The sequence below is a fragment of the Phascolarctos cinereus genome, unplaced genomic scaffold (genome assembly GCF_003287225.1).
Source record: "Phascolarctos cinereus isolate Bilbo 61053 unplaced genomic scaffold, phaCin_HiC Scaffold_726;HRSCAF=1367, whole genome shotgun sequence".
Classification (NCBI taxonomy): Eukaryota; Metazoa; Chordata; class Mammalia; order Diprotodontia; family Phascolarctidae; genus Phascolarctos; species Phascolarctos cinereus.
In genome coordinates this window covers 56,677,658-56,699,220 of record NW_027556098.1, presented here as the reverse complement: position 1 = coordinate 56,699,220, position 21,563 = coordinate 56,677,658, and the positions used below count along the sequence as shown (strand labels likewise).

Genomic DNA, 21,563 nt, shown 5'->3' with positions numbered 1-21,563 from the left:
ATGACTGCATATTTTGTTCTGCTTTTTCTTAATATTCTTTGTGTTTCTTTTTTCTAGGCTGTTCGCTGCTATGAATCTCTAATCTTAAAAGCTGAAGGAAAAGTTGAATCTGATTTCTTTTGTCAGTTAGGTCACTTCAACCTCTTGTTGGAAGATTATCCAAAAGGTAAAGTTGTCTTTTCCTACCTCTGATAATATTTTTAACATTGAAAATTATTTTATAATGTATAATTGTTTTGATAAATGAGATGATGTATGTAAAAGTGTATAAAAGTATATAAAAGTAAGCTTTGTAAACTTACTGCATTAATATGGTATAGTTATGATGCTGATGGGTGATCTATAAGTTGGCCAAAGCGAATTTTTAAATTTTTCTTTGGATTTTGATGAATTTGGATCATTTTAGAGATAATGTAGTAGGGAACAAAGAAAGTAAATGATTAATTTTTACAAATTTTATATCTCTTCCATAAATCAGTTTGTTATAAATGACCATATATGTGTTCATTTTGTTCATGATTATATGCCAAAAATGTATATTTCTTCTAGGAGTTTATACAGTATGGATGACAGGAAAGGACATGATGCAGTGAAAAGAGGATAATTTTAGAGCAGTTTTTAACTTGCAGTCTGTGAACTTAATAAGTTGGTTTCTTTTGTAATTCTACATGTTTTATGCATTTAAAAACATTCTGAGAAGGGGCTCATAGGCTTCCCCATGTTGATTAAGGATATATAATGCGAAAAAAGAAATCCCTATTTCTTGAGTTAAAAGAAGTGTTCAAAATGTTCAGATTCTACTTCTGATACTTACTACCAATAAGATCTGTGCCAAATCACTTAGCCTGCCTTCTTATTTCCCTCCTCCATAAAATGAGGGAATTGGATTAGGTAACTTAAGATTCCTTCCATCTCTTCATCTATGATCCACTAATCTGTAACTCTGAATTAAATTCTTATTTATCATCTGCCTCATAACCAAGTACCTTGTAAAGAATTAAGTAGTGTTCAGTACTTGTTCATTTTCTTGCTCTCCTGTGTCCTATCTAAATTTTTTTTATTAGTGTTATTTAGGTAACTGATTAAGTATTATCTAAGTAACTGATAAGTAGGAATTGTAGAATAAAATTATTAAAAATATCAGTGAAAATGATTGCTTCTCTAATTCAGAAAAAAAACTAAGTTAAGGTATAGAGTAATAGATTAAGAGTTCAGCAAATATCCTCAAAAGAATTCCAGTTCAGTTTAATAAACGTTTATTAGTTTCTCCTGTGTACGTGCACAAGTCAGTGGAGAGAAATGCCAAATTCATCTTAACTAGTTATAAAATTCCAGTACTTCATTTGATCTGCAGTGGTTTCAAGTGATGATATAGAGGGAGTGGATCAAACACATATACTTTTGAGGAAAATTAAATGTAAGTGATGAACAAAGATATTATAAAATGGTATGGCAATTAGAAGGAGAAATCATAATGACAAATGTTGGTATGGTTCTTCCTTGGGAATCATCATAAGGAAACAAAAAATTTTGCTCTGATTAAGATCTGTTTTTCCTATCTACCAAAAAGTCTTCATGCTTTAATCCTCCAAAATGAATACTGTATTCGAGGCACTGTGGACACCAAGCCAAATGAAAAGTAGTTACTATCACCAAAGAGCTAACTTCTGCTGTTGGTTTACACTATGTAAACAGATAAATTACATACAGAGCAATTTGAGGATGTGGGAGATAGCACTGACAAGTGGATTCTGAGCAGGAGGTGAGGAGAACAATGCATGGTTGAGAGTAGGTACATCCTGTCTGATCTCCTACTTTTCTGCCTCTCCTTTTTCTCCATTCCAACTGCCTTATGAATCCCTCTCTGTAGGAAAATGTTTGTTCTCTGTCCTTACCATAGTCAGGGCTCTGGTCTCAAGGCAATACCGAGGACTGCTCAAAGAATGCCAAGGGCCAAGATGAAACACATTGAGGGACGCAGGTGGGAAAAAGCATTGGTTTTAGATTCAGGACCTGGGCTCATATCCCGCTACCTTTGTGGCTTAGGGCAAGTCACTTCACCTGCTTTTGTTTCAGTGACCTTATCTGTAAAATGAAAGTGTTAGACACTTTAAGAAGTGCTGACGGGTTCTTGAGTGGAAGAAATTTAAGAAGCCCTGGACTAGATGACATCTAAGGTACCTTACAGAATAAGATTTAGATCTATGATCATATAGGTTCTGTGGCTTCCTCCATGGTTCCAGCCTTTTCCCACTGCATAGTTGCACTGACAACCCCCCGACCTCATACATCCACATACATGAAAATTGGAGCTCTTCTCAGAGACGGTTGTAGGGGAGTGCAATGAAGGGTTACTTGTCTAGGTAGTTAGTTTGTTTCTGGGCCCCTCTGACTTGACAGTGAAACCAAATACACAGGTCATGTGTGTGCTTCACTCGTGTTATGCAGTCATGTCACTCCACTGCTGTACTCTGTAGTAGCTTCCATTTGATTGTAGAATAAAATGCATATTGATCCAGGCAGCTAGGTGATGCAGTGGGTAGAGCACCAGCCTTGGAGTCAAGAGAACCTGAGTTCCAGCCTCAGACACTTGATACTTATTAGCTGTGTGACTGTGGGCAAGTTACAAGCCCAATAACTAGCCCTCGGCGCCCTCCCCCCCCCCCGAAAAAGAAAAAAGAAAACACACACACAGAGCTGGGGGGGGGGGAGCATATTGATCAACTGGGATTAAATCCCTTCACTTTTATTTATTTCATATTATTTCCTTTCACTTACTCTACATTGTAGCCAAACTTCCATACTTTTTTGTTGTTCCATTAAGTTCCAAACCCTGCCTTCCTCTCTTTTCTTAGGCTGTCCCTTCTGCCTGAAGTGTACTCCCTCCTCACTTCTACCTCTCAGAATTATTAGCTCCCTTCAGGGTTTGGCCCATGTGCTATCTCTTAAGGGAAATCTTTCCTTTTTACACATGGTGGTATTATTATTCTTTCCTTCAAATTATCTTGTATTTAATTATTTACATTTTGTGAATTATCTTTAGTAAGCCTTTTGAGGGCAGGAATTTTTTGGGGGGTATTGTCTTCATTTCTACATAATATGCCTAATTATCATTGGATTGAATTGCTGAAATTACTCATGGTCAAATTTAATTTATGCTATGAATGGAATGGTTTAATATTTTTAAAGCAATTAGCATAGTAAATAATACTAAGATCACCATATGATTTTAATCTGTAGAAAAAAACCTTTGATAGAAATGGGAAGGCTGCAATCAGGTTTGAGAGACAGTAAAGAATCAAGAATGGTGCTTAGCTTTTGAACCTGGATCACTAGGAGGAGGGTGGTACCCTCCACAATAATGGAGAAATTAAGCAGAAAAAGGTGACGTTTCAGTTTTGCGTATATTGAGTAAGTGGAGAGCAGTAAGATGTAAGAAGATTGGAAAAGTCAGAAAGGGGCAGAAGTGACAGGACTTGTTAAGATATTTATTAGATTATATTACTAGATTCATGTATATTCACATATATTACAAGATTCTGGGAGAGTAACTAAATAGCTATGTGTCTCCGTTTCCTTATCTGTCAAATTTGAGAACATGCTTAATGGCTTACAATGTCCTTTCTAGTTCTAAGTCTGTGGTCCTATGATCCTATGTAAGTATATAAACGAGCACAAATTATTTATCCCAAACTACCTTAAAGTAATTTTGTGTAGTGAAAAGGAAAGACCACTAACTACTGGGGAATCAGGAAAGTTCACTTGTAAGAGGTGCCATTGGACCTGATTTTTAAGAAGTATGGATGGAAAGTATACTAGGCATGGGGTTCAGCCTTGGCAGATGGGTAAGGAACTAGCTGGAATATGAATTGTGGAAGCAGAGGGTACTAGTCTAAGACAAGAAGTGATGAGGGCCTAAACTAGTATGGTAGCCATATGTAAATAGAATCAAGATCTGGCAACTGGTAGGATTTGAGAAGAGATAGAGAAAAGTTGAGGATGGTTCTTTGGTTGCTAATCTAAATGGTACCATCCCAGACAGAAATGAGGGAGTTGAGAGGAAAAGGAAATGAGTTCTATTTTGAACATAATGAGTTTGAGATTCCTGTGGCACATCAAGGTGGATATCTTTAGCAAGCAGTTTACTGGTAATATAGGACTGGAGCTTGAGAAAAGATGAGGTGACATACATAGATATGGAAATGAATTATTATCATAGCTGAGAGGGTTAGGAGAAGAGTACTGTATTACCCAAAGGTATTGGGACAAGTTGTGAGTGATAAACCTGTTAAGAAAACTGAGGAACAATTGAAATAATAGATGAACATGGTTTCACAAAAAAAGGTTAATAGTGTCATCCTGTGCACAGAAGGTAAGAAGGATAAGAAATGAAAAAAGGCCATTAGGCTTAACAGTAAGAAACCATAGCTGACCTTGGAGAAAGCAGTTTCAGTTCAGTGGTATGATTGGAAGGAAGCTTAGTGTATAATATTTACCAGAATAAATTATTGTCATGAAGATGCAAAATCCATTTTTTAGGGGGCTGTATAACTTGGACATTGATAAAGATGGAATTAGGGAAGCAAGAATAAAATATAGAGCTATATAAAATATTTTATTCAGTACCTTACATAGATGTGTCAGGAATCTGGTACCTATGAGTACCTAGTACCTTTGCCAACTAGCCAAGTCAAAGAGGTGATTATAGGAAAAATTGTGCAAGAGATGAGAATAAAAATTAGGGGAACAAAAAATACCACACTCAAGAAGCCTTTTCCAGTCTCTCTTTAATGTTAATTTCTTTTCTCTAAGTGGATAGAGTATAGGACCAGGAGTCAGAGAGACTGGAGTTCAAATCTAGCCTCAAGCATTTACCAGTTATGGCCACAAGAAAGCAAATAATCCATATTTGCTTTAGTTTCCTCCTCTGTAGGTAGGGATAGAGACTGGAACTGGAAAAAAGAAATCTAAAGCGGATAGGGACTTAAAACTAAAAGTCTACTCCTTAAATCTTTATGAATGAATTGGACGACTTGATGGTCATAGTACAGAAATTATGCTTAGTACGTAAGAGATCGATCAATCAACAAGCATCCCATTTTTCCTGGCAGTTTATATTTCATTTTTTCAAATTATGTGTAAAATGCAATTTTAACTTTGGTTTTAAAAATTTTTGAATTTAAAATTCTTCCCCTCTTTTCTTCACCTTCCTGCTTCCTCAGATGGCAACGATTAGATATGGATTATGCACGAGCTGTCATGCAAAATATTTCCATACTAGCCATGTTGCAAAAGAAAACAGATTTCTCCCCTCATCCCCCATAAAACAAACCTCAGGAAAAACAAAGAAAGTTTTTGGGGTTTTTTAAGTGTGCTTTGATCTGTATTCAAATTCTGTCAGTTCTTTCCCTGGAGGCAGATAGCATTTTTCATCAGAAACCTTTTGGGATTGTCTTGGATCATTGTATTACTGAGAATAGCTAAGCCATTCACAGTAGTTCATTGTACAGTATTGTTATTACTGTGTTTAATGTTCTCTTGGTTCTGCTTACTTCATTTTGTATCTGTTAAGTTCTCATGTTTTTCTGAAAGTGTCCTGCTCATCATTTCTTTTATAGCACAATAGTGTTCCATCATAAGCATAAACCACAATTTGTTTAGCCATTCTCTAGTTAATGGGCATCCCTGCAATTTCCAGTTTTTTGCCACCAGAAAGAGTTCCTATAAATATAAATAATTTTTGTATAAATTGGTTCTTTTCTTTGAACACTTTGTTATATAGACCTAGTATCCTATTGCTAGGTCAAAGGGGTATGCACAGTTTTATAGGCCAAAAGTAGATAGGGTACTGGTAGTTGTAGGAATCAGGAAAGGCTTTTTTTTTTTAAATAAGCAAAGTGCTTATTGAAGAAATATTCCTCCTTCCTCCTACTCCCCATTGGGGGTGTATGTGTTTTTGTGGGGGTTTTTTGTTTGTTTCTTTGTTTATGGATGGTGGTAAGGACAGTTAACTGTGCTAAATGAAAATGTAATTGCTTTAGGGTTTAAAAAGAAATGAAGGGTAGAACTCAGAAGTATTCCAAATAAAATTATAAACAAAGGATTGCTGTGGATTGGTATTGGATCCTGGCTCATTTAATGATTTTATGAGTAATTGGAAAGAAGGAATGTATAATGACATTATAAAGTTTATAGATAACACTAAGCTCACTTATTTCCAAGTCTTTAACAATAAACCAGGTAGATCTTAACAGGTTGTATGAGTGAAGAGAGCATTAAACCAATGAACTTGTTTGTGGGCAAATAAAAGTTGGTAATTGGCTGCTGGGAAGAGTGAAATTTAAGTTTTGTTAAAATGATGCTTGTTTTATCTTAGGGCTGTAGGAATAATTTTGAAGTGCTGCAGAACATATTAACCCATTGTACTCCTGCAGTCACAAGTGAAAATGAAAACATTCTTGTTATTAGGAAGGATATAAAGGGACTGAAGAGAAAACATTATTTTACTCTCTAGGAACTCCTCTTGGTGCAAATTTCTAGAGGATCCACAGAAGGATACCTAAAATTAACAAAAATGGGGAAAGTGTGAGATCAGATCAGCTGTGGCATGAGGACAGACTTTAAAAATATTAAAATTCTTTAGTGTGAAAGATGAAGACAGGTGGGTATGAGAGAAATTGGGTATCAACCCTGACTCTTTTGCTAATTAACAGTGATTTTGTGCAAGATCACCTCCTGTGATGCTTGTAATAGAAACAGCACTGATTGGGAGTTGAATACTGGGTTCAGGTTCCGGTTCTGTCATTTATTAGCTATGCATTCCTTGGCAAGCCAGTTAACCTCTTTGAGCTCTATCTTTAAAATGGAAATAACAATATTTATATTGCTCTCAAATGAGATTGTGATTATGAAGTTTTTTACATAATTATTTAGATGTGAATTGTCACTATTCTAAAACTTTTGATTCTGAATGTATAAAAGCATGAATTTTATGGTTAGGGCAAACAAACATCACATTGTAGAATTCAAGGCTATTCCAATCCGTCCTCCATGCTGTTGCCAAAGTGATTTTTCTTCAGGGCAGATTGAATCGTGGAACTCTTGTACTCCATAAACTTCAGTGCATCTTTGTGGCCTCTAGGATCAAATATAAATACTTCTGTTTAGCTTTTAAAGTCTTTAATAGCCTGGCCCCAACCTATCTTTGCAGCTTCATTGTGTATCTCCCACCTCATTGCACATCATTCATTGTATTTATATCCCCAGTCCCTGGAATACTTGGTGATTAATAAATATTTCTTGTTGTGGTTGAGTCACATTTCAGTCCTGTCTGACTCTCTTTGATCCCATTTGGGGTTTTCTTGGCAAAGATAATGGAGTGGTTTGCCATTTCCTTCTCCAGCTCATTTTGCTGTTGAGACAAACTGAGTTAAGTGACTTGACCAGGATCACACATGAGGCTGGATTTAAACTCAGGTGCTCTTGACTCCAGGGCTGGCGCTCTATCCACTGGGCCACCTAGCTGCCCAAATACTTGTTGATTAATGAGGAATATCCTTTCATACTGTGGGTTGCTTAAACAAGAACTCGTTTTTTTTAGAGGTGGGGCGCTGAGATTTTTCCATTTTAAAATGAGGGGGTTTGGACTTTGCAACTCCTTCCGTGGAAGTGATAGTAATAATGAATGTGAAATTGATTACCTGAAGAGACTGTAGTATATAAATAGGTGATAGATTGAGAAGTTATTAAGGGAAAGGAGAGAGTGTGGGGCAGTGGAGAAATAATGTCTAAAATACTTAAACTTTTGCTGAAAACCATGGTGCCAGTAGTTGATGCATAGCAAAAATCAAATGCAGTTAAGTCTACTTGAGACAAATGTGAAGTCATAGAAAAGATATGAATATTTGTTCAGTTTTTAATACTGTACTCTTCACTAGATACGTGTCTTTTGCCGTGTTTTTATTTCCCCCAATTCAAAATGAAATAGGTCAGTAGCATCATTATCCTTTCCCCTCCCTCTTCCCTCCAGAAAAACTCAAACCATAACCATATTGTTTTAATTTTGAAAATATGTGTAACTAAAACACAAGCTTGATGTATTCTATATGAAATAAAATAATTGTTGTTAATTTGTTTTCCTTTAGAAAAAATGCTTAGCCTTTATAGTTCCAAACTTGAAAATGTTACTATTTGATCGATCTCTCTCTCTCTCTCTCTCTCTCTCTCTCTCTCTCTCTCTCCCTCCCTCCATATATATATATATATATTTTTTTTGCTGTCTCCAGATTACAATGCCTGAATTTTCTCTTATTCTCTGAAGTTTATTTTATTTTATTTTGAATGTTAGTCTTTGAATTCTCAATGGGATATATATAATGGTGAAATTTAATACTCTTAATATTTTCTATGATCATTAATAAAACATAGAATAAATACTGTTGTGTGTTCATCATACCTTGCTTTATGAGATCCTCTGTATTTAATTATATGTAACTTCTTTGAAAGCCTTCACTATTTAGTTGTTGCTGATAATATCAAAAGTTAGGGAAGGCACTTACAATAGAAGAATTATTCAATAATGTAAATTAAGTGTTCAGTAATTATATTGAATAGTGTGTATGAATCTGATAAGTAAAATATTAAACAAAATTAAGAACAACAGCCAGGTTCTGCAATGATATTGTGGACAGTTTTTAAAAATGATCTTTTATAGACCCATATTTGCACTACAAATGGCACTATACTTCCAACATGCCCTAAGGTAGACATTGCTTACATTCTTAGGATGTCCATTTTTATATTTTGTTTGAAAATCCCCCTTCTTGTGTTCTTGGCTCTGGCTGTCTTTGGAACATATAGTAATCGTTACTATGTTCTTCAGAGGTACCTTCTGTGGCATATATATGTTCTTTTTATTATATGTAGAAATGTGATAATTATATGCTACTTTTAGCATATACGTATATACAAACTCCATTCATTTTTCATTGGATAATCCTCTTGATCAAGCATTAACATTTTCTTTGTTCTTCTTTGTATTTAATGTCGCTGTTCATTCCCTCCTGTTATTTAGTTTCAGCTATGTGAAAATTGTAGAGAAAAATTATATACTTTCCCAGTACCCCACTTTAATATTTTTTGCTATGTTTACCATTTTCTTTCTCTTCCTCTCCCCTTCTTACCCTTAATCCTTTTTTATTTCCCTGTATTGGTTTCTCTTTTGTTCTCTTAAGGTTGCATTACCTGTTGTTTTCTGCAAAGCAAACCTTTTCTGGGATTCAGGGGCAGAACACTTGGTGGTTTCTCCTAAAGTGGGTAGTCAGGATACAAAACCTGAGGTGTGATAGTGCTAAAGAGTAGAGAATAAGGGAATGGGGAAGGGAATAAGCATTTATTAATGGCCTACTATGTGTCAGAAACAGTTCTAATTGCTTTACATGTATTATATTATTAGGAGTAATAGGCTACAAGACAAACTTTCTCACTTTTGAATTTGAACACTTCAGTTAAATTGCTTCAACTCATTTCAAAGAAAATCGAACACTAGACTAAATTATGAAAGAGTTTTAAATTCACATTCTCATGTGGTAAGCTAGAATGTTATGGTTTGAATTCAGTAGCAGGAATGATTTGGAGACTTAATTTTACATTGTCAAGTCAGAGGTGACTCTGGTGACCTATGAAGATAGCAAGCCAACAGGAAAGTAATACAGTGAAACACCTTTGTAATTCAGTAAATCAGGGGTGGGGAACCTTCCCCTTCCAGGCTCCTGTGGCCTTCTAGGTCCTTGGGTGTGCCCTTTTGACTGAGTCCAAGTTTTACTGAACAAGATCCTTTTATTAAGGGGATTTGTTAGTTGGCTAATTTATTTTAGAGCATGGTGATGAATGAGGCCTGTGTTAAGAGGTTTGAACATCATACAGATGGTTGTGTCACACAGGAAAACTTTTCCATGTTTTTTTGTTGTTGTAGGTTGTTTTGAAACTCTACCATGCTATCATACATATGTAGATCAAGTGAGAGTATGGATGATTTATTACTGCCCCTCACTTGGAAACTAGTCCATAGTGTATATATGCCTTTGTAATTGGTGGTGTATATAAGTAAGATGGTATAGACACTATTTAGACACTGTTTCAGGAGACTTGAATTTGAATTAGTCAGTACTATGATACACTTACCTCACTGGATCACTTTGAAAACACTGCTTTTATAAACCTTAAATTTCCCTACAGATGTGACTGGTGGTTCATGCTTTTTAGTTGTCCAACTACTTTTCCCTAGTCTGTGGTTTCATTAGCTTTTTAAGCCTTTATCTGGGGGCGTGCTAAGTGGATGTTATTCCCCTTCATCCCAATCAACACACACATATCTTTTTCTGAGACTGTTGGGGATAAAGATAAAAACCAGTGTTTTTAGACTCAGTGATTGAAGACTATTTACTACCTTCAGAAATTTTGTACTTTTAAAAAGTTGGTGAGGCCATTCTTGGAGTAAAGGATAAAGTAATTTTTTAAAAGAAATCATGATAAAATTATAGGTTTCTATGGATAATTATATGAATACTTCTCATGAAGAGCACTTCGGCTTTTGTAGTCTAAATTGTAAGACATTCTTGGAGTGCAGAGGTGGGTGGTGTGTGGGTATGTGGGGAGTGAGAGAGGTAGAGGCCTAGAAAATCTATTACCGTTTTGAATGGTTCTAAGAAATAAACACCATATCATTTTAATTCAAAGGCCCCTTCAGAGCTGGGTTAAATTTGGTTGTCTAGCCTTGGATTTATAAAATCTGTTATGAGAGGTTGAGAGAATTTGGGCCTTAGAACTACCTAACAAAGTGTAGATTTTGCACTTTTTTTGGGTCAGGGCTATGCAACTCTAACCTCTTTGGACTGGGCTGAGAAGATAACGGTATTGTCTTTTATAAACAATTATATCTCATGGTTTTTTTTGTGGAAAAAAACTTTTATAGTTATAACATCAAGCCTGCATTTTCCAGAGAAACTTTTTATATGTTAATTTTAATTTTATTTTAGCTTTTGAAATCTTTTATTGATAACTTTATAATGTTGTCTTAATTTTTCTAAAACTTTTTTTTTCTTCTTTCAGCATTATCTGCATACCAGAGGTACTACAGTTTACAATCTGACTACTGGAAGGTTGGTGCATCTTTGCATTTCTGCTATTTGCCACTCGATTTTGGCATATTACTGTTGAGCTACATCCACAATAAAATTTTATCACTGACCATTTTTATCTTTTCTAGAATGAGGGGTGTGATGGCAGGGAGGTGAAGAGTTATTTTATCTTTCCATGTTATTTGTTGGTCTAGATCTATTATATCAGTTGTATTGGTGTAAAGTTTATGTAGTTAATAACTTTTTCTTCCTGATCTTCCTACCGCTTTTGGTTGTTACTTTGCAGTGAGGAAAGTAGTAATGAAGAGTTGAGTATATGTGAATGTTCAAGTATGTGGTCATGGTATTTGTATCTTGTGGGGGAAAGGTTGGTGGGAAAGTTGCTGTCCAGCCTTGTACCTTATTTTCAGTAGAGATCTGAAACCATCCTCCTGTATTTTTAGATGATATTTCCAAGAGGACTGAATATACTGACAAGTCATCCTATTTTCTTAGTTCATTTTAATATGATACATGATAGTGGATGAATTTCTTATCCTATATATAAGTTTTGAGTGGTACAGATTCAAATTTAAGCACATTAGCATACATATGCGTCAGCATTCTCCCAACAATCTTACATTAATATTTGTTTCCCTTGATAAGTGAGGCAATAAAGTAAATATGTGATATTGTTGTGTCATCAGTTACTATTTTAGTATTGGATAGTACATTCCCTCATTACCAATTAGCACTTTTTACTTTTTGGATTTTCTCTAACTATGCTTTTTTAAAAGATGAAAGCATCTGTTCATAGTTAAATTAAGAATAACAAAAGGAAGTAAGGTATTATGATGGGTGTGAATAGTCATGCTTAGAGTTAAGAAGACCTTGGTTCAAGTTGTACCTTTGACAAGCATTGGCTGAGTGACCGTGGAAAAGTTATTTAATTTCTTCTTGTCCCAAACAACTTTTTTCATTAAAGGATAATTCTGTGGAAGTGGGAGGGATTACATTGGAAGATGTAGGTGATATAAGAACAAAAGACCAATAAAATTTTTTGTTCGAGATTTTTAGAAAATGCAATAAAGACACCCCAGTGTTTAAGATAACTTTGTCCTGATGATTTGAGCCTAAGGCATGCAAAAAAGTATCACTTTTGCTCATATGGCATGTGACCCCGATTAAAGAAAGCACCTTAGTGTTTCACCATCCACTGGGTTTAACTAAGGTCACTTAAGAATAAAATGGTGACATTATATTGTCTGATTACTCTTTAAAAAACTGGAACATATTTGAAATGTTTCTGTCTTCCTAGTTAATACTCTAAACTTGAGAATTTGCCTCTTTTTGTCTCTTTAACATTTGGACCCCTCTTTTGGTTCTGATTTATGAAGTGCTCCCAGTGCTGATGCCAATACGTGGAAAGCTAAATACAGCAAAGGAAGCATAACTGTTTATATAGGTAATCCATAGGAATTTGAAATTTCTAATAATTTGCTAACTAGAGGAGATTCATCTTTTGTGAACATTATTTAAATGCTCATAATTAATACTAAATTATAATTTTTAATTCTAGTTTTATTTGTAGTTGGTATTTATCTCTCACTTTCATGCCTCTCTTATTTGCTTTATTTGATAGATTCCAGATCATTTGTTTTTTAAACTGATGAATTCAGTTTCTTTTGGGGGTAAGGCCCACAGGTCTGTACCTTTGGATACAGAGGAGACTAGGTGAAAATGGGGAATCATTGGAAATGCAGATAAATTAATGCAGATTATGACTCTTCCTGACGAGATGCAAGCATGTGTGATTTATCACAAGAAAAAATACCTCTACTTAGCTTCCATTGGCCCCAAATAATAGCACTCTCACCTTCATCAAAACTCTAAATATGAAATATAAATTTTTTGGCATTGAAAGTTCTCCATAACTAATAGTGACCCTCTTCCAAAACTACTTCATATTGAACTACTTTGTATGTATTTGTCTTAATTTACTTGGTTTTATGCTATATATTTTTTATATGTACTTGTCTACTCCATTAGAATGTAATCTCCTTGTGAGCAGGAATTGTTTCATTCTTTGTACTTGGATCCGTAGTGCTTAGCAAAGTGCCTGGCACATAGATCCTTAGTCAGTACTGATTGATAGCACTTTTTCAGGTTTCCTTACACTGTACTCTCTACCACTCTACCACTCTCAGCCATAGTATTCTGTTTGCCTTTTATCACCTAGAATGTTCCTTCTCATATATATGTGCCTTTGGACTAGTTGTCCCCTGTGTCTTTCCCTTTAAGACTCACTTCATCTTCAGGAAGCTTTTCCAGTTCTTTGTTATTTATTAATAAGTTCTCCTTTAAGTATACTTAGTTTGTATTCACTTTGTTTGTAATCCCCAAGAGAGTCTTACCTATTTTTGCTTTTTTTCCTTTGTGTCCCACCTGGTTATCTGGCCCATAGTAAATACTTGGTAAATGCTTGTTGATTGAAGTAGACACAGTTGTGAAGTATGCAAAATTTTTCTCCTCTTTATATTCTTTTACATCCTTTTTAGTGCTGTGTCACTTTTTGACTTCTAGTAGAAGAGCAGTTTCCTTCTGTTCCTTCTTTTTTTAATCTCTTCATCAAATACTGCTAACCTAGGCCCAGAAGACCTAGATCCTTTTTACTCATTGCAGTAGATTTTAAGTACTAAACAGTCTCCAAGTAGCTGAAATCTTTTCTTTGATAGCTCCTTGTATGTAGCTCAAGTTCACTTCTGGTTTTAGGGGAATTTATGTTCTTAATACCTAGAGGTTTTAATTGAATCTCAAATTTTCCTTTCCAGAATAATTAATATAAGTGGCAATAAGTTTGATGGTACAATATATATTGTGTTTTCTTGTCTTTAATATGAGTGAATTACACCAGATAATTCATAAAATTACATTTAGTTCTAAAGTTCTGTGAATGTAAATTTTCTTATCAAGGACTTTTCTGAATGGAAATTCTTGACAGGCTTATTTCAAGGGACCTTACTAGAATGTGATACAAAGAATGAACTATGGATTTGGAACCAGAGCATATGGGCTCAAATCCTACCTCTATTTCTTATTGACTGTGTTACCTGGGCAAATCTCTTAAGCTCTCTGGTTCCCTGCCCCCCAGTAATGAAGGATGGACTACGTGACCTCCAAAAGTTCCCCTTAAGGCTCTGTGGCTAAAATATTGTGCTACACATTTTTCAATTGCAAATGTGAAGGTGTACTACATTTTTAGATGAAACATACATCTTTGTAAAAGATAACTAATTCCATAGCAACAGTGTTATAAATGGCAGAAAAGTTTTTAGATAGTGGTATGTAGACTTCAAAAATCTTTTTAGAAGCATCACTCTATAAATGGGCTGGAATCCTGAAGCTTCATCTGGCCTACCTGTATGACTATAAATTACAGATCACTCAGTAACTCGTATGTAAAATGAGGGAATTAAATTCCAGCTTTAGACTGTGATTCCATGAACTGTTACTTCTGAGACAAACCCTCTAACCTTCTTAAGTTCTTCTCTTTGCTTGTATTCCTTGAGCCAAATCCTTTCTGTAGCTTAGAGGAAGGAAAATATTTCAGGCCTGGCCAGAAACCATTTTCTCAGAGGTAGAAAATAGTAACTCCCTTGTGGTTCAGTTTCTCTGTCCCTGTCCAGCAGTCATTTCTCTCTGAACTCTGACCACTTCTATCAATCACAGGGCTTACCACTCTCTTAAATAACATAACAATGAGATTTGGGTGACTTTTAAGGTGGGTTTCATTGTAATATATATGATAGTATTATTTTGAAAGTGTTGGTTAAGGCAATTTTATGGTGATGTGATATAAGAGAAAAGGGTAAGATATATAATATTGTAAGCTGTATTATGGATTTTGTTGGTTAGCCTTGGAAACAGACATTACTTGTGGCATGTGGGTTTTTTGTTTTGTTTTGGGCAAATATATTCTTAGTTACAGTTACTTGATTTGACACCAAACTTTTTGACTGCAATACATTGAAGATTGCCTATAGTTAAAAAATGCATGGGGCTGCTATCTTGTCAGACATTCCCAGTGTCTTGTCCCCTTTAGCAGATTTTGGAACCTATATTGGCTGTGCCAGGAGACCTTGAATTAGAAAGCTGTAGCCAGCAGCTTTGGCATCTTTGTTATTCCTTATTTTCTTACTGATCACAGAGTCCCTGATTTGCCCATTCTAAGTCAGATGTTAGTACAGAATATTCACAAGCAAAAATTGAAATAGTTTCTCTATTTGATACCTGCCATAATGAGTTGGAGGCATTTTGCTTCAAACACTGCTGTCTCTCAGTTTATTTCCAGTGTGGCTGTTTTCTGTTTGCTTGTTGATGTTGAAAATTGAAATTCATCTAATGATCCTGAAGGCAAGAAAATGGCTTTGAATTAGAGGAAATCTTGTTATATGCCCTAGAATCAATAAAACAGGAAAGAACAGGAAGCTGCATTAGATATATCTGAGTTTTTTTAGTCACATAGTAGGTACCTAATAATGTTTATTGACAGATAATTATTAAGTTCCTGCTATGTGCCAGGCACTTTATTTAGTTCTGGGGATACAAAGAAAAGCAAAACCAGTCCTTGCTTTCTAGGTGCGTATATTCTCATTGGGGATACAACTTGTAAACAACTACCTACAAATAAGATATATAATAAATTGGAAAGCACTAGCTTCCAGGGGAATAGGAAAGACTTCATGTAGAAAGTGGAATCTTAGCTGGGACCTGAAGGAAGACAGAGAAGTCAAGAGACAGAAATGATGGCCAGGAGACAGCCTGTCAAAATGCTGAGAGTCAAGAGATGTCTTGTGAGAGAAACAGCAAAGAGGGCCAGGGTCAGTAGATCAGGGAGTGAGGGAGGAGGAAAGTGTAAGAAGATTGGACAGGAAGGGTTAGGTTATAAAAAATCTTTAAATATCAAATAGAGGATTTTTATATTTGACTTGGAGGTCATAGAGAGCCACTATAGCTTATTGAATTGGGGGAGAGGTGATATGGTAAGCTGAATAGAGGATGGACTAGAGTGGGGAGAGACTTGTGGCAGGGTGATCAGTCAGCAGCTTTTGCAGTAGTTCAGGCATGACATAATGAGGGATTACACCAGGGTAGTTGGTAGTGTCAGAAAAGAGAAGGTAACGTATATGGGAGATGTTACAAAGATAAAATTGACCTGACTAGGCAACAGAATGGATATGTTGTTTGGGGATTGGGGTGAAAAAAGTGTAAGGAGTTGAGGATGGCAATTAGATTTTGAGCGTGGGTTACTGGGAGATATGTTGTATGTTGTCTTTGACAGTAATAGGGAAGTAGAAGTTAAGAAAGGAACATTTGGTGAGGGGCTCAAAAGATGATTTCAGTTTTGGACATCTTGAATTTAAGATGTTTGTGAGATATCTTATTTGAGATGTCTAATAGGCAGTTGAAGATGTGAGACTAGAGGTCATGAATGAAAGAGAGTAAGACTGGATAAGTAGATCTGAGAACCATCTACAGCACATGGAAATGATGAGATCACTAAGAGAAGTAATATGGAAGTAGAAGAGATGAGCCTTGGGAGATATCAGTGGTTAGTGGACATGACATTGAAGATCCAGGAAGGAAAAGAGACTGAGAAAGAGCAATTAAATATGTTGTAGGAGAGCCAGAAGCCAATATTTTCAGGAAAACCTAGGAAGTAAGTATTAAAAAGAGGTTATCTTCTCACCATCAGCAGTGGCAGAGCTTGCAGAGAGGTCAGTAAAAATGAGGATTGTGACAAGACCGTTAAGTTTGAAAATTAAGAAATCATTGATAACTATGAGAACAGAAGTCAGACTGCATAGAATGAAGTAGAGAATGAGAGGAAAGGAAGTTGAGAAATAAACTGTAGACACCTTCAAAAAATTTAACCATGGTGTTGGGGAGGAAGGGAGGAGAGGATGATTGGTGGGGTGGGGAACTACAAGTAATGGAAATGAATCAAGAGAGTTTTTTGAGGATGGAAGGATACATAGGCTGGTAAGCATTAAGAAAGCAGCCAGTAGATCAGAGATTAAAGATCTGTGGAGAAAACTTGTTGGAATCAGATCGTTTGTCAACATAGAGAAGGGTTTGCATTTCAAAGAAAGAGGGCCAGCCTCTTCTGTGAGATGGAGGTAAAGGAGAAGATAGTGAGGGAAGGCATATGATTGATGTTAGATGAGGAGGAGGAGCTAGAGGGCTGTTAGTGAAAGGCCTCTGTTTTTACATTGAAATATCAGACAAAGAATCAGTAAGGGGCCTGCACTACAGAAACTTTGTTTTTAAATTTTAGAGGCAGTAGGGGTTAAGTGACTTGCCCAGGGTCTCATAGCTGGCTAGTAAGTGTCTGAGGGCAGATTTGAACTCAGGTCTTCCTGACTGCATGGCCAGTGCTCAATGCACTGGGCCACCTAGCTGCCCTAGAAACTTGAGCTTAAGTACATAGATTTACATTGATATAGTTTTTTTTAGTTGAAGTACTAGGCTCTCTTTTCCTAAGTTCTTTATAGTTTTCTTCATGTCTATTAAGAATAGATATTGAAAAAAATCTGATTTCCTGTTGGTTTGTATAAGATAAATATTTCTAATGATTTATTGGTAAAAAAATTAATCTGAATTAAATGCTAGAAAGTTTACTTAAACATTGTTCTTGATTTAAAAAAAATAGGAAGAATCAGTGAGGCTTATTGACATGCATCTTAGGGCATGTAGAAGAGTAGTTATTATTACAAAGTCATTAGTTCTAAATTTTAAAAAATTATGATAAAATAGTAGAAATTACAAGATTAGAAAAGGATAAATGCTTTGTCTTTTTAAAAAAATGGGGGGGGCGGCGCAACTAGGTGGTGTAGTGGGTAGAGCACCAGCCCTAAAATCAGAAGGATCTGAGTTCAAATGTAGCCTCAGACCCTTACTAGCTGTATGACCCTAAGCAAGTCACTTCACTCCAATTGCATAAAAAAAGAAAGAAAATTAAAAAGAGGTGATCCTGAACATACAGAATAATAATTAAATCTAAAATCATATGGAATGTGAGAGACCACACAGCAATTAACATGGTTTTCTAATAGAAACTCATCTGAAGCCATTTTTGTTCTTAGAATTTATTCTTGCTGGCTTTGTATCTATCAACAACCCTGAATATTTTTTGTTTTGTTTTGTTTTGCTGGGCAATAGGATTAAGTGACTTGCCCAGGGTCACATAGCTAATAAGTGTCAAGTATCTGAGTTCAGATTTGAACTCAGGTCCTCCTAACTCTAGGGCCAGTGCTGTATCCTCTGTGCCAGCTAACTGCCCCCCAACCCTGAATATTTGGACTAAGTAAATGTTCTACTAAATCCAGAGTCTAGGAGAGATCCTATTGTTTCATTTATGGAAAACTGAAACACTAATCCTTTAAGATTAAAGGTTGCTCAGGCTTCTTTGCATCTAGACTAGCTGTTCTTCAAATTTCCCTTATTTTTGTAATCTTTGGCCTTTTCTGGTATCTCCTTAAGGAACTCAAGATTAATGATTTTAAATGGATAAAAATCTCCAAAATCCCATGAAGGAAAAGTTTGTCATAGATTAGTGTTTTGTTTAGGCCCAGGGTCACACAGCTAGTAAGTATCTCAAGGCCATATTTGAACTAAGAAGGATGAATCTTCCTTACGTGTAGGCCCCACACTCTATCCACTGTGCCACCTAGCTCCCAGGCTGTCCAGAATCTTTCCTGCATTTGGGAAGGTTCTAGTATGGAATTTTGTGAAAATACTTTCTTCTATTCTCATCTTAATACTCTTATTGTAGGCATAGTGCATAGGAAAAGATCTGTTGTGTGGAATCCAGCAAATGTCCCAGGAAAACCCGGATTAATAGTTGGAAATAAAAAAAAAATGCATCTTTTTACCCACCCATTTCAAAGTATGTTTGTTTAGAGGCTATGTATGGTGTTTATTTGCCAAGGCTGGCTTCCCTGTGTAGGATATAAAACTTATAAAATTTAAACATATACACAGATCATTTTTACTACCTGTCATGTAGACTCTTCCTAATTGGTGTCTCTTTCTATTCCATTCCTTATACACCTACCAATGATTTTCTTTAAGTATAGGTTTGACCTTGTGATTCCTGTTTTTAATAAATTCACTGGTTGTCACTTCTAGGAGCAAATAGAAACTCCTCTATTTGGTTTTTAAAATCCTTTACAACCTGACCCAAACATATTTTTCAGTCTTCTTAGTTTTTCTCCTTTCTTGCACATTCTTTCCTGTCAATCGGGCCTTTCTACTATTCCTCACTGCCCGTCATGGAATGTATTTCTCATGTTTTTCCTGTTTCTTCTCTCCTCTTTTCTGCCCCTCCACCCCCTTGTTCTTTCAGTCTTCTTACATGAAGCTGTTCGAAATACTGCCTCCTAAGCTCATTTCATTTCCATCACCCTCTGTCTGTTTTGTACATACCCATGTATATGTTTGTTGTTTCCACCAGTGGAATGTTAGGTGATCAGGGTATTTTCTCTACCAGTGCAGATCAACTTGTAGTGTTACAGAAGAAAGTAGCCTGAGTCTCTGAAAGGTTAAAGGATTTGCCAAAATCAGTCACATTGCCTCTATATTTCAGGGTGATGATATGAATGCAGGTGTTCTTGACTCCAGGGCCAGATCCTTATACACTGTGTCACAGTTGTCTCTCAGGGGGCAGATCAGATTTTGTTTTCTCCTCAATCATAAATACATTTGTCCCTAAAGCTTCCATGATTTTTAGTTTAGCAACCAGATCCTTAATATGAATCCAGTCCAGGACAGAAGTCCTTATTGCTTCTTCCATCTTTTGCCAGGGTAAGCCAAGAAGTTATTTGCTGCTCTACTTTTGGCAAGTAAATATCTAGATATTTGAAATATACCATTACTACTAAATAATGTCATTTTTGCCCAACTGTGATTGGTTTCCCAAACTCATATTTACATTTTCTCTCTCAGAGTTCTATTAGTATATTTTGATGACTATAACTTTTACTTTTCAGTTAAGTCAGAACTTACTATGTGTCGGGCATTATGCTGAGTTCTGAAGATACAAATATTAGCAAAAAGAATGTCTGTGTTTGCCCTCAAAGAACTTATTCAGCATCAGGAAGTGAGGAATAGGGCCAGGAGGGGAATGAGGGTTGCTTTGGATCACTTCACAAAATGGAGAGGCCAAGTAGAATTTGCCAGTGGGTGAAGCAGGGAGGCAATCTTGAGAGGTGGGTATGGGAGGTGTGGCTCCTAGGAATAGGGCTGTGATAATCCCTCTGTACTCTCCACTTTGTCAAACCTCATCTAAGTATTACAGTTCTGAGTGCTACAATTTCCGAAGGACATTGAGAAGGTAGAAAGTATCCAGAGGACGGCAACCAGGATGGTAAAGACTTCACATCGTGAGATTGAGAGAATGCTTAACCTAGAGGAGAGAAGACTGGGGACAAGAGAGCTGTGTTCAGCTGTCTGAGGGACTGTTTTACAGAGAGAGGAATTATACTTGGTCTTGTTGGCCCTGTAAGTCAACTAAAAACAATAGATGGAAGTTTAAAAGACTTCTGTAGTTCAGGTGTCAGAAAAAAATTTCCTAATGATTGGAGCTGTACAAAAGTGGAATGGGTTTGATTGCTTCCTTTTTTATGTCTTCAGGCAGAGGTTGGATGATACTTGTCAGGTAGTGGGGGTTCTTTTCATATGTTGCTTGAACTAAATGATGACTAAGATAATGCCAGCTCTAAAAGTTTTCTGGTTACGTTGGAGATCATGGTAAGGATTAAAAATAGGCTTATTTTGTCTCTGTCTATCCCTCTATTTATCTATCTTTCTATCCAGTATCTCTTATTTTAACAATACTTTTTTTTTTTACATTTTCAGTTCCAAATTTTCTCACTCCAGTCCCCTCTCTCATGCATTGAAAAGACAAGTTATGATAAATGAAGTCATGCAAGATGCATTTTCAGATTAACTATGCTGTGCGCACACCCCCCCGGGCCCCTTCTCCCATCCCTTCCCCCAAAAAGAAAAATCCCAAGAAAAATAAAGTAAGTGAGAAAAGTATGCTTCATTCTGCATTCAGAGTTCTCCCTATGGATACAGATAGCACTAGAGTAACTCTTTCATAGTTTGTCATTATTTCAATATTGCTGTTATTGTGTAAAATGTTCTCCTGCACTTTGCTTTGTGTCAGTTCATATAAATCTTCCAGGTTTTTCTGAAAGCACTGGGATAATCATTTCTTAAAGCACAGCAGTATTCCATCACAATTACACATCATGACTTGTTTATCCCTTCCCCAGCTGATGGGCATTCACTCAATTTCCAGCTCCTTACCATCTCAAAAGGGGTCCATGTACCTATTTTTTTGTACATGTAGGTCCTTTTCCTTTTTCTTTGGTTTCTTTT

General features: G+C 36.0%; 1 protein-coding gene across 4 annotated transcripts in view; it reads left to right on the top strand.

Moving 5' to 3' along the window:
• The window catches only part of KDM6A (lysine demethylase 6A), a 266,362-nt gene that overhangs the window by 94,808 nt on the left and 149,991 nt on the right, over positions 1-21,563 (top strand). For all 4 annotated transcript variants that reach the window (XM_020996047.2, XM_020996046.2, XM_020996045.2 and 1 more), the window contains exons 3-4: positions 58-166; positions 11,110-11,159. In XM_020996047.2, coding sequence (XP_020851706.1) covers positions 58-166; positions 11,110-11,159 — 159 coding nt within the window. The remainder of the gene's footprint in view (positions 1-57; positions 167-11,109; positions 11,160-21,563) is intronic.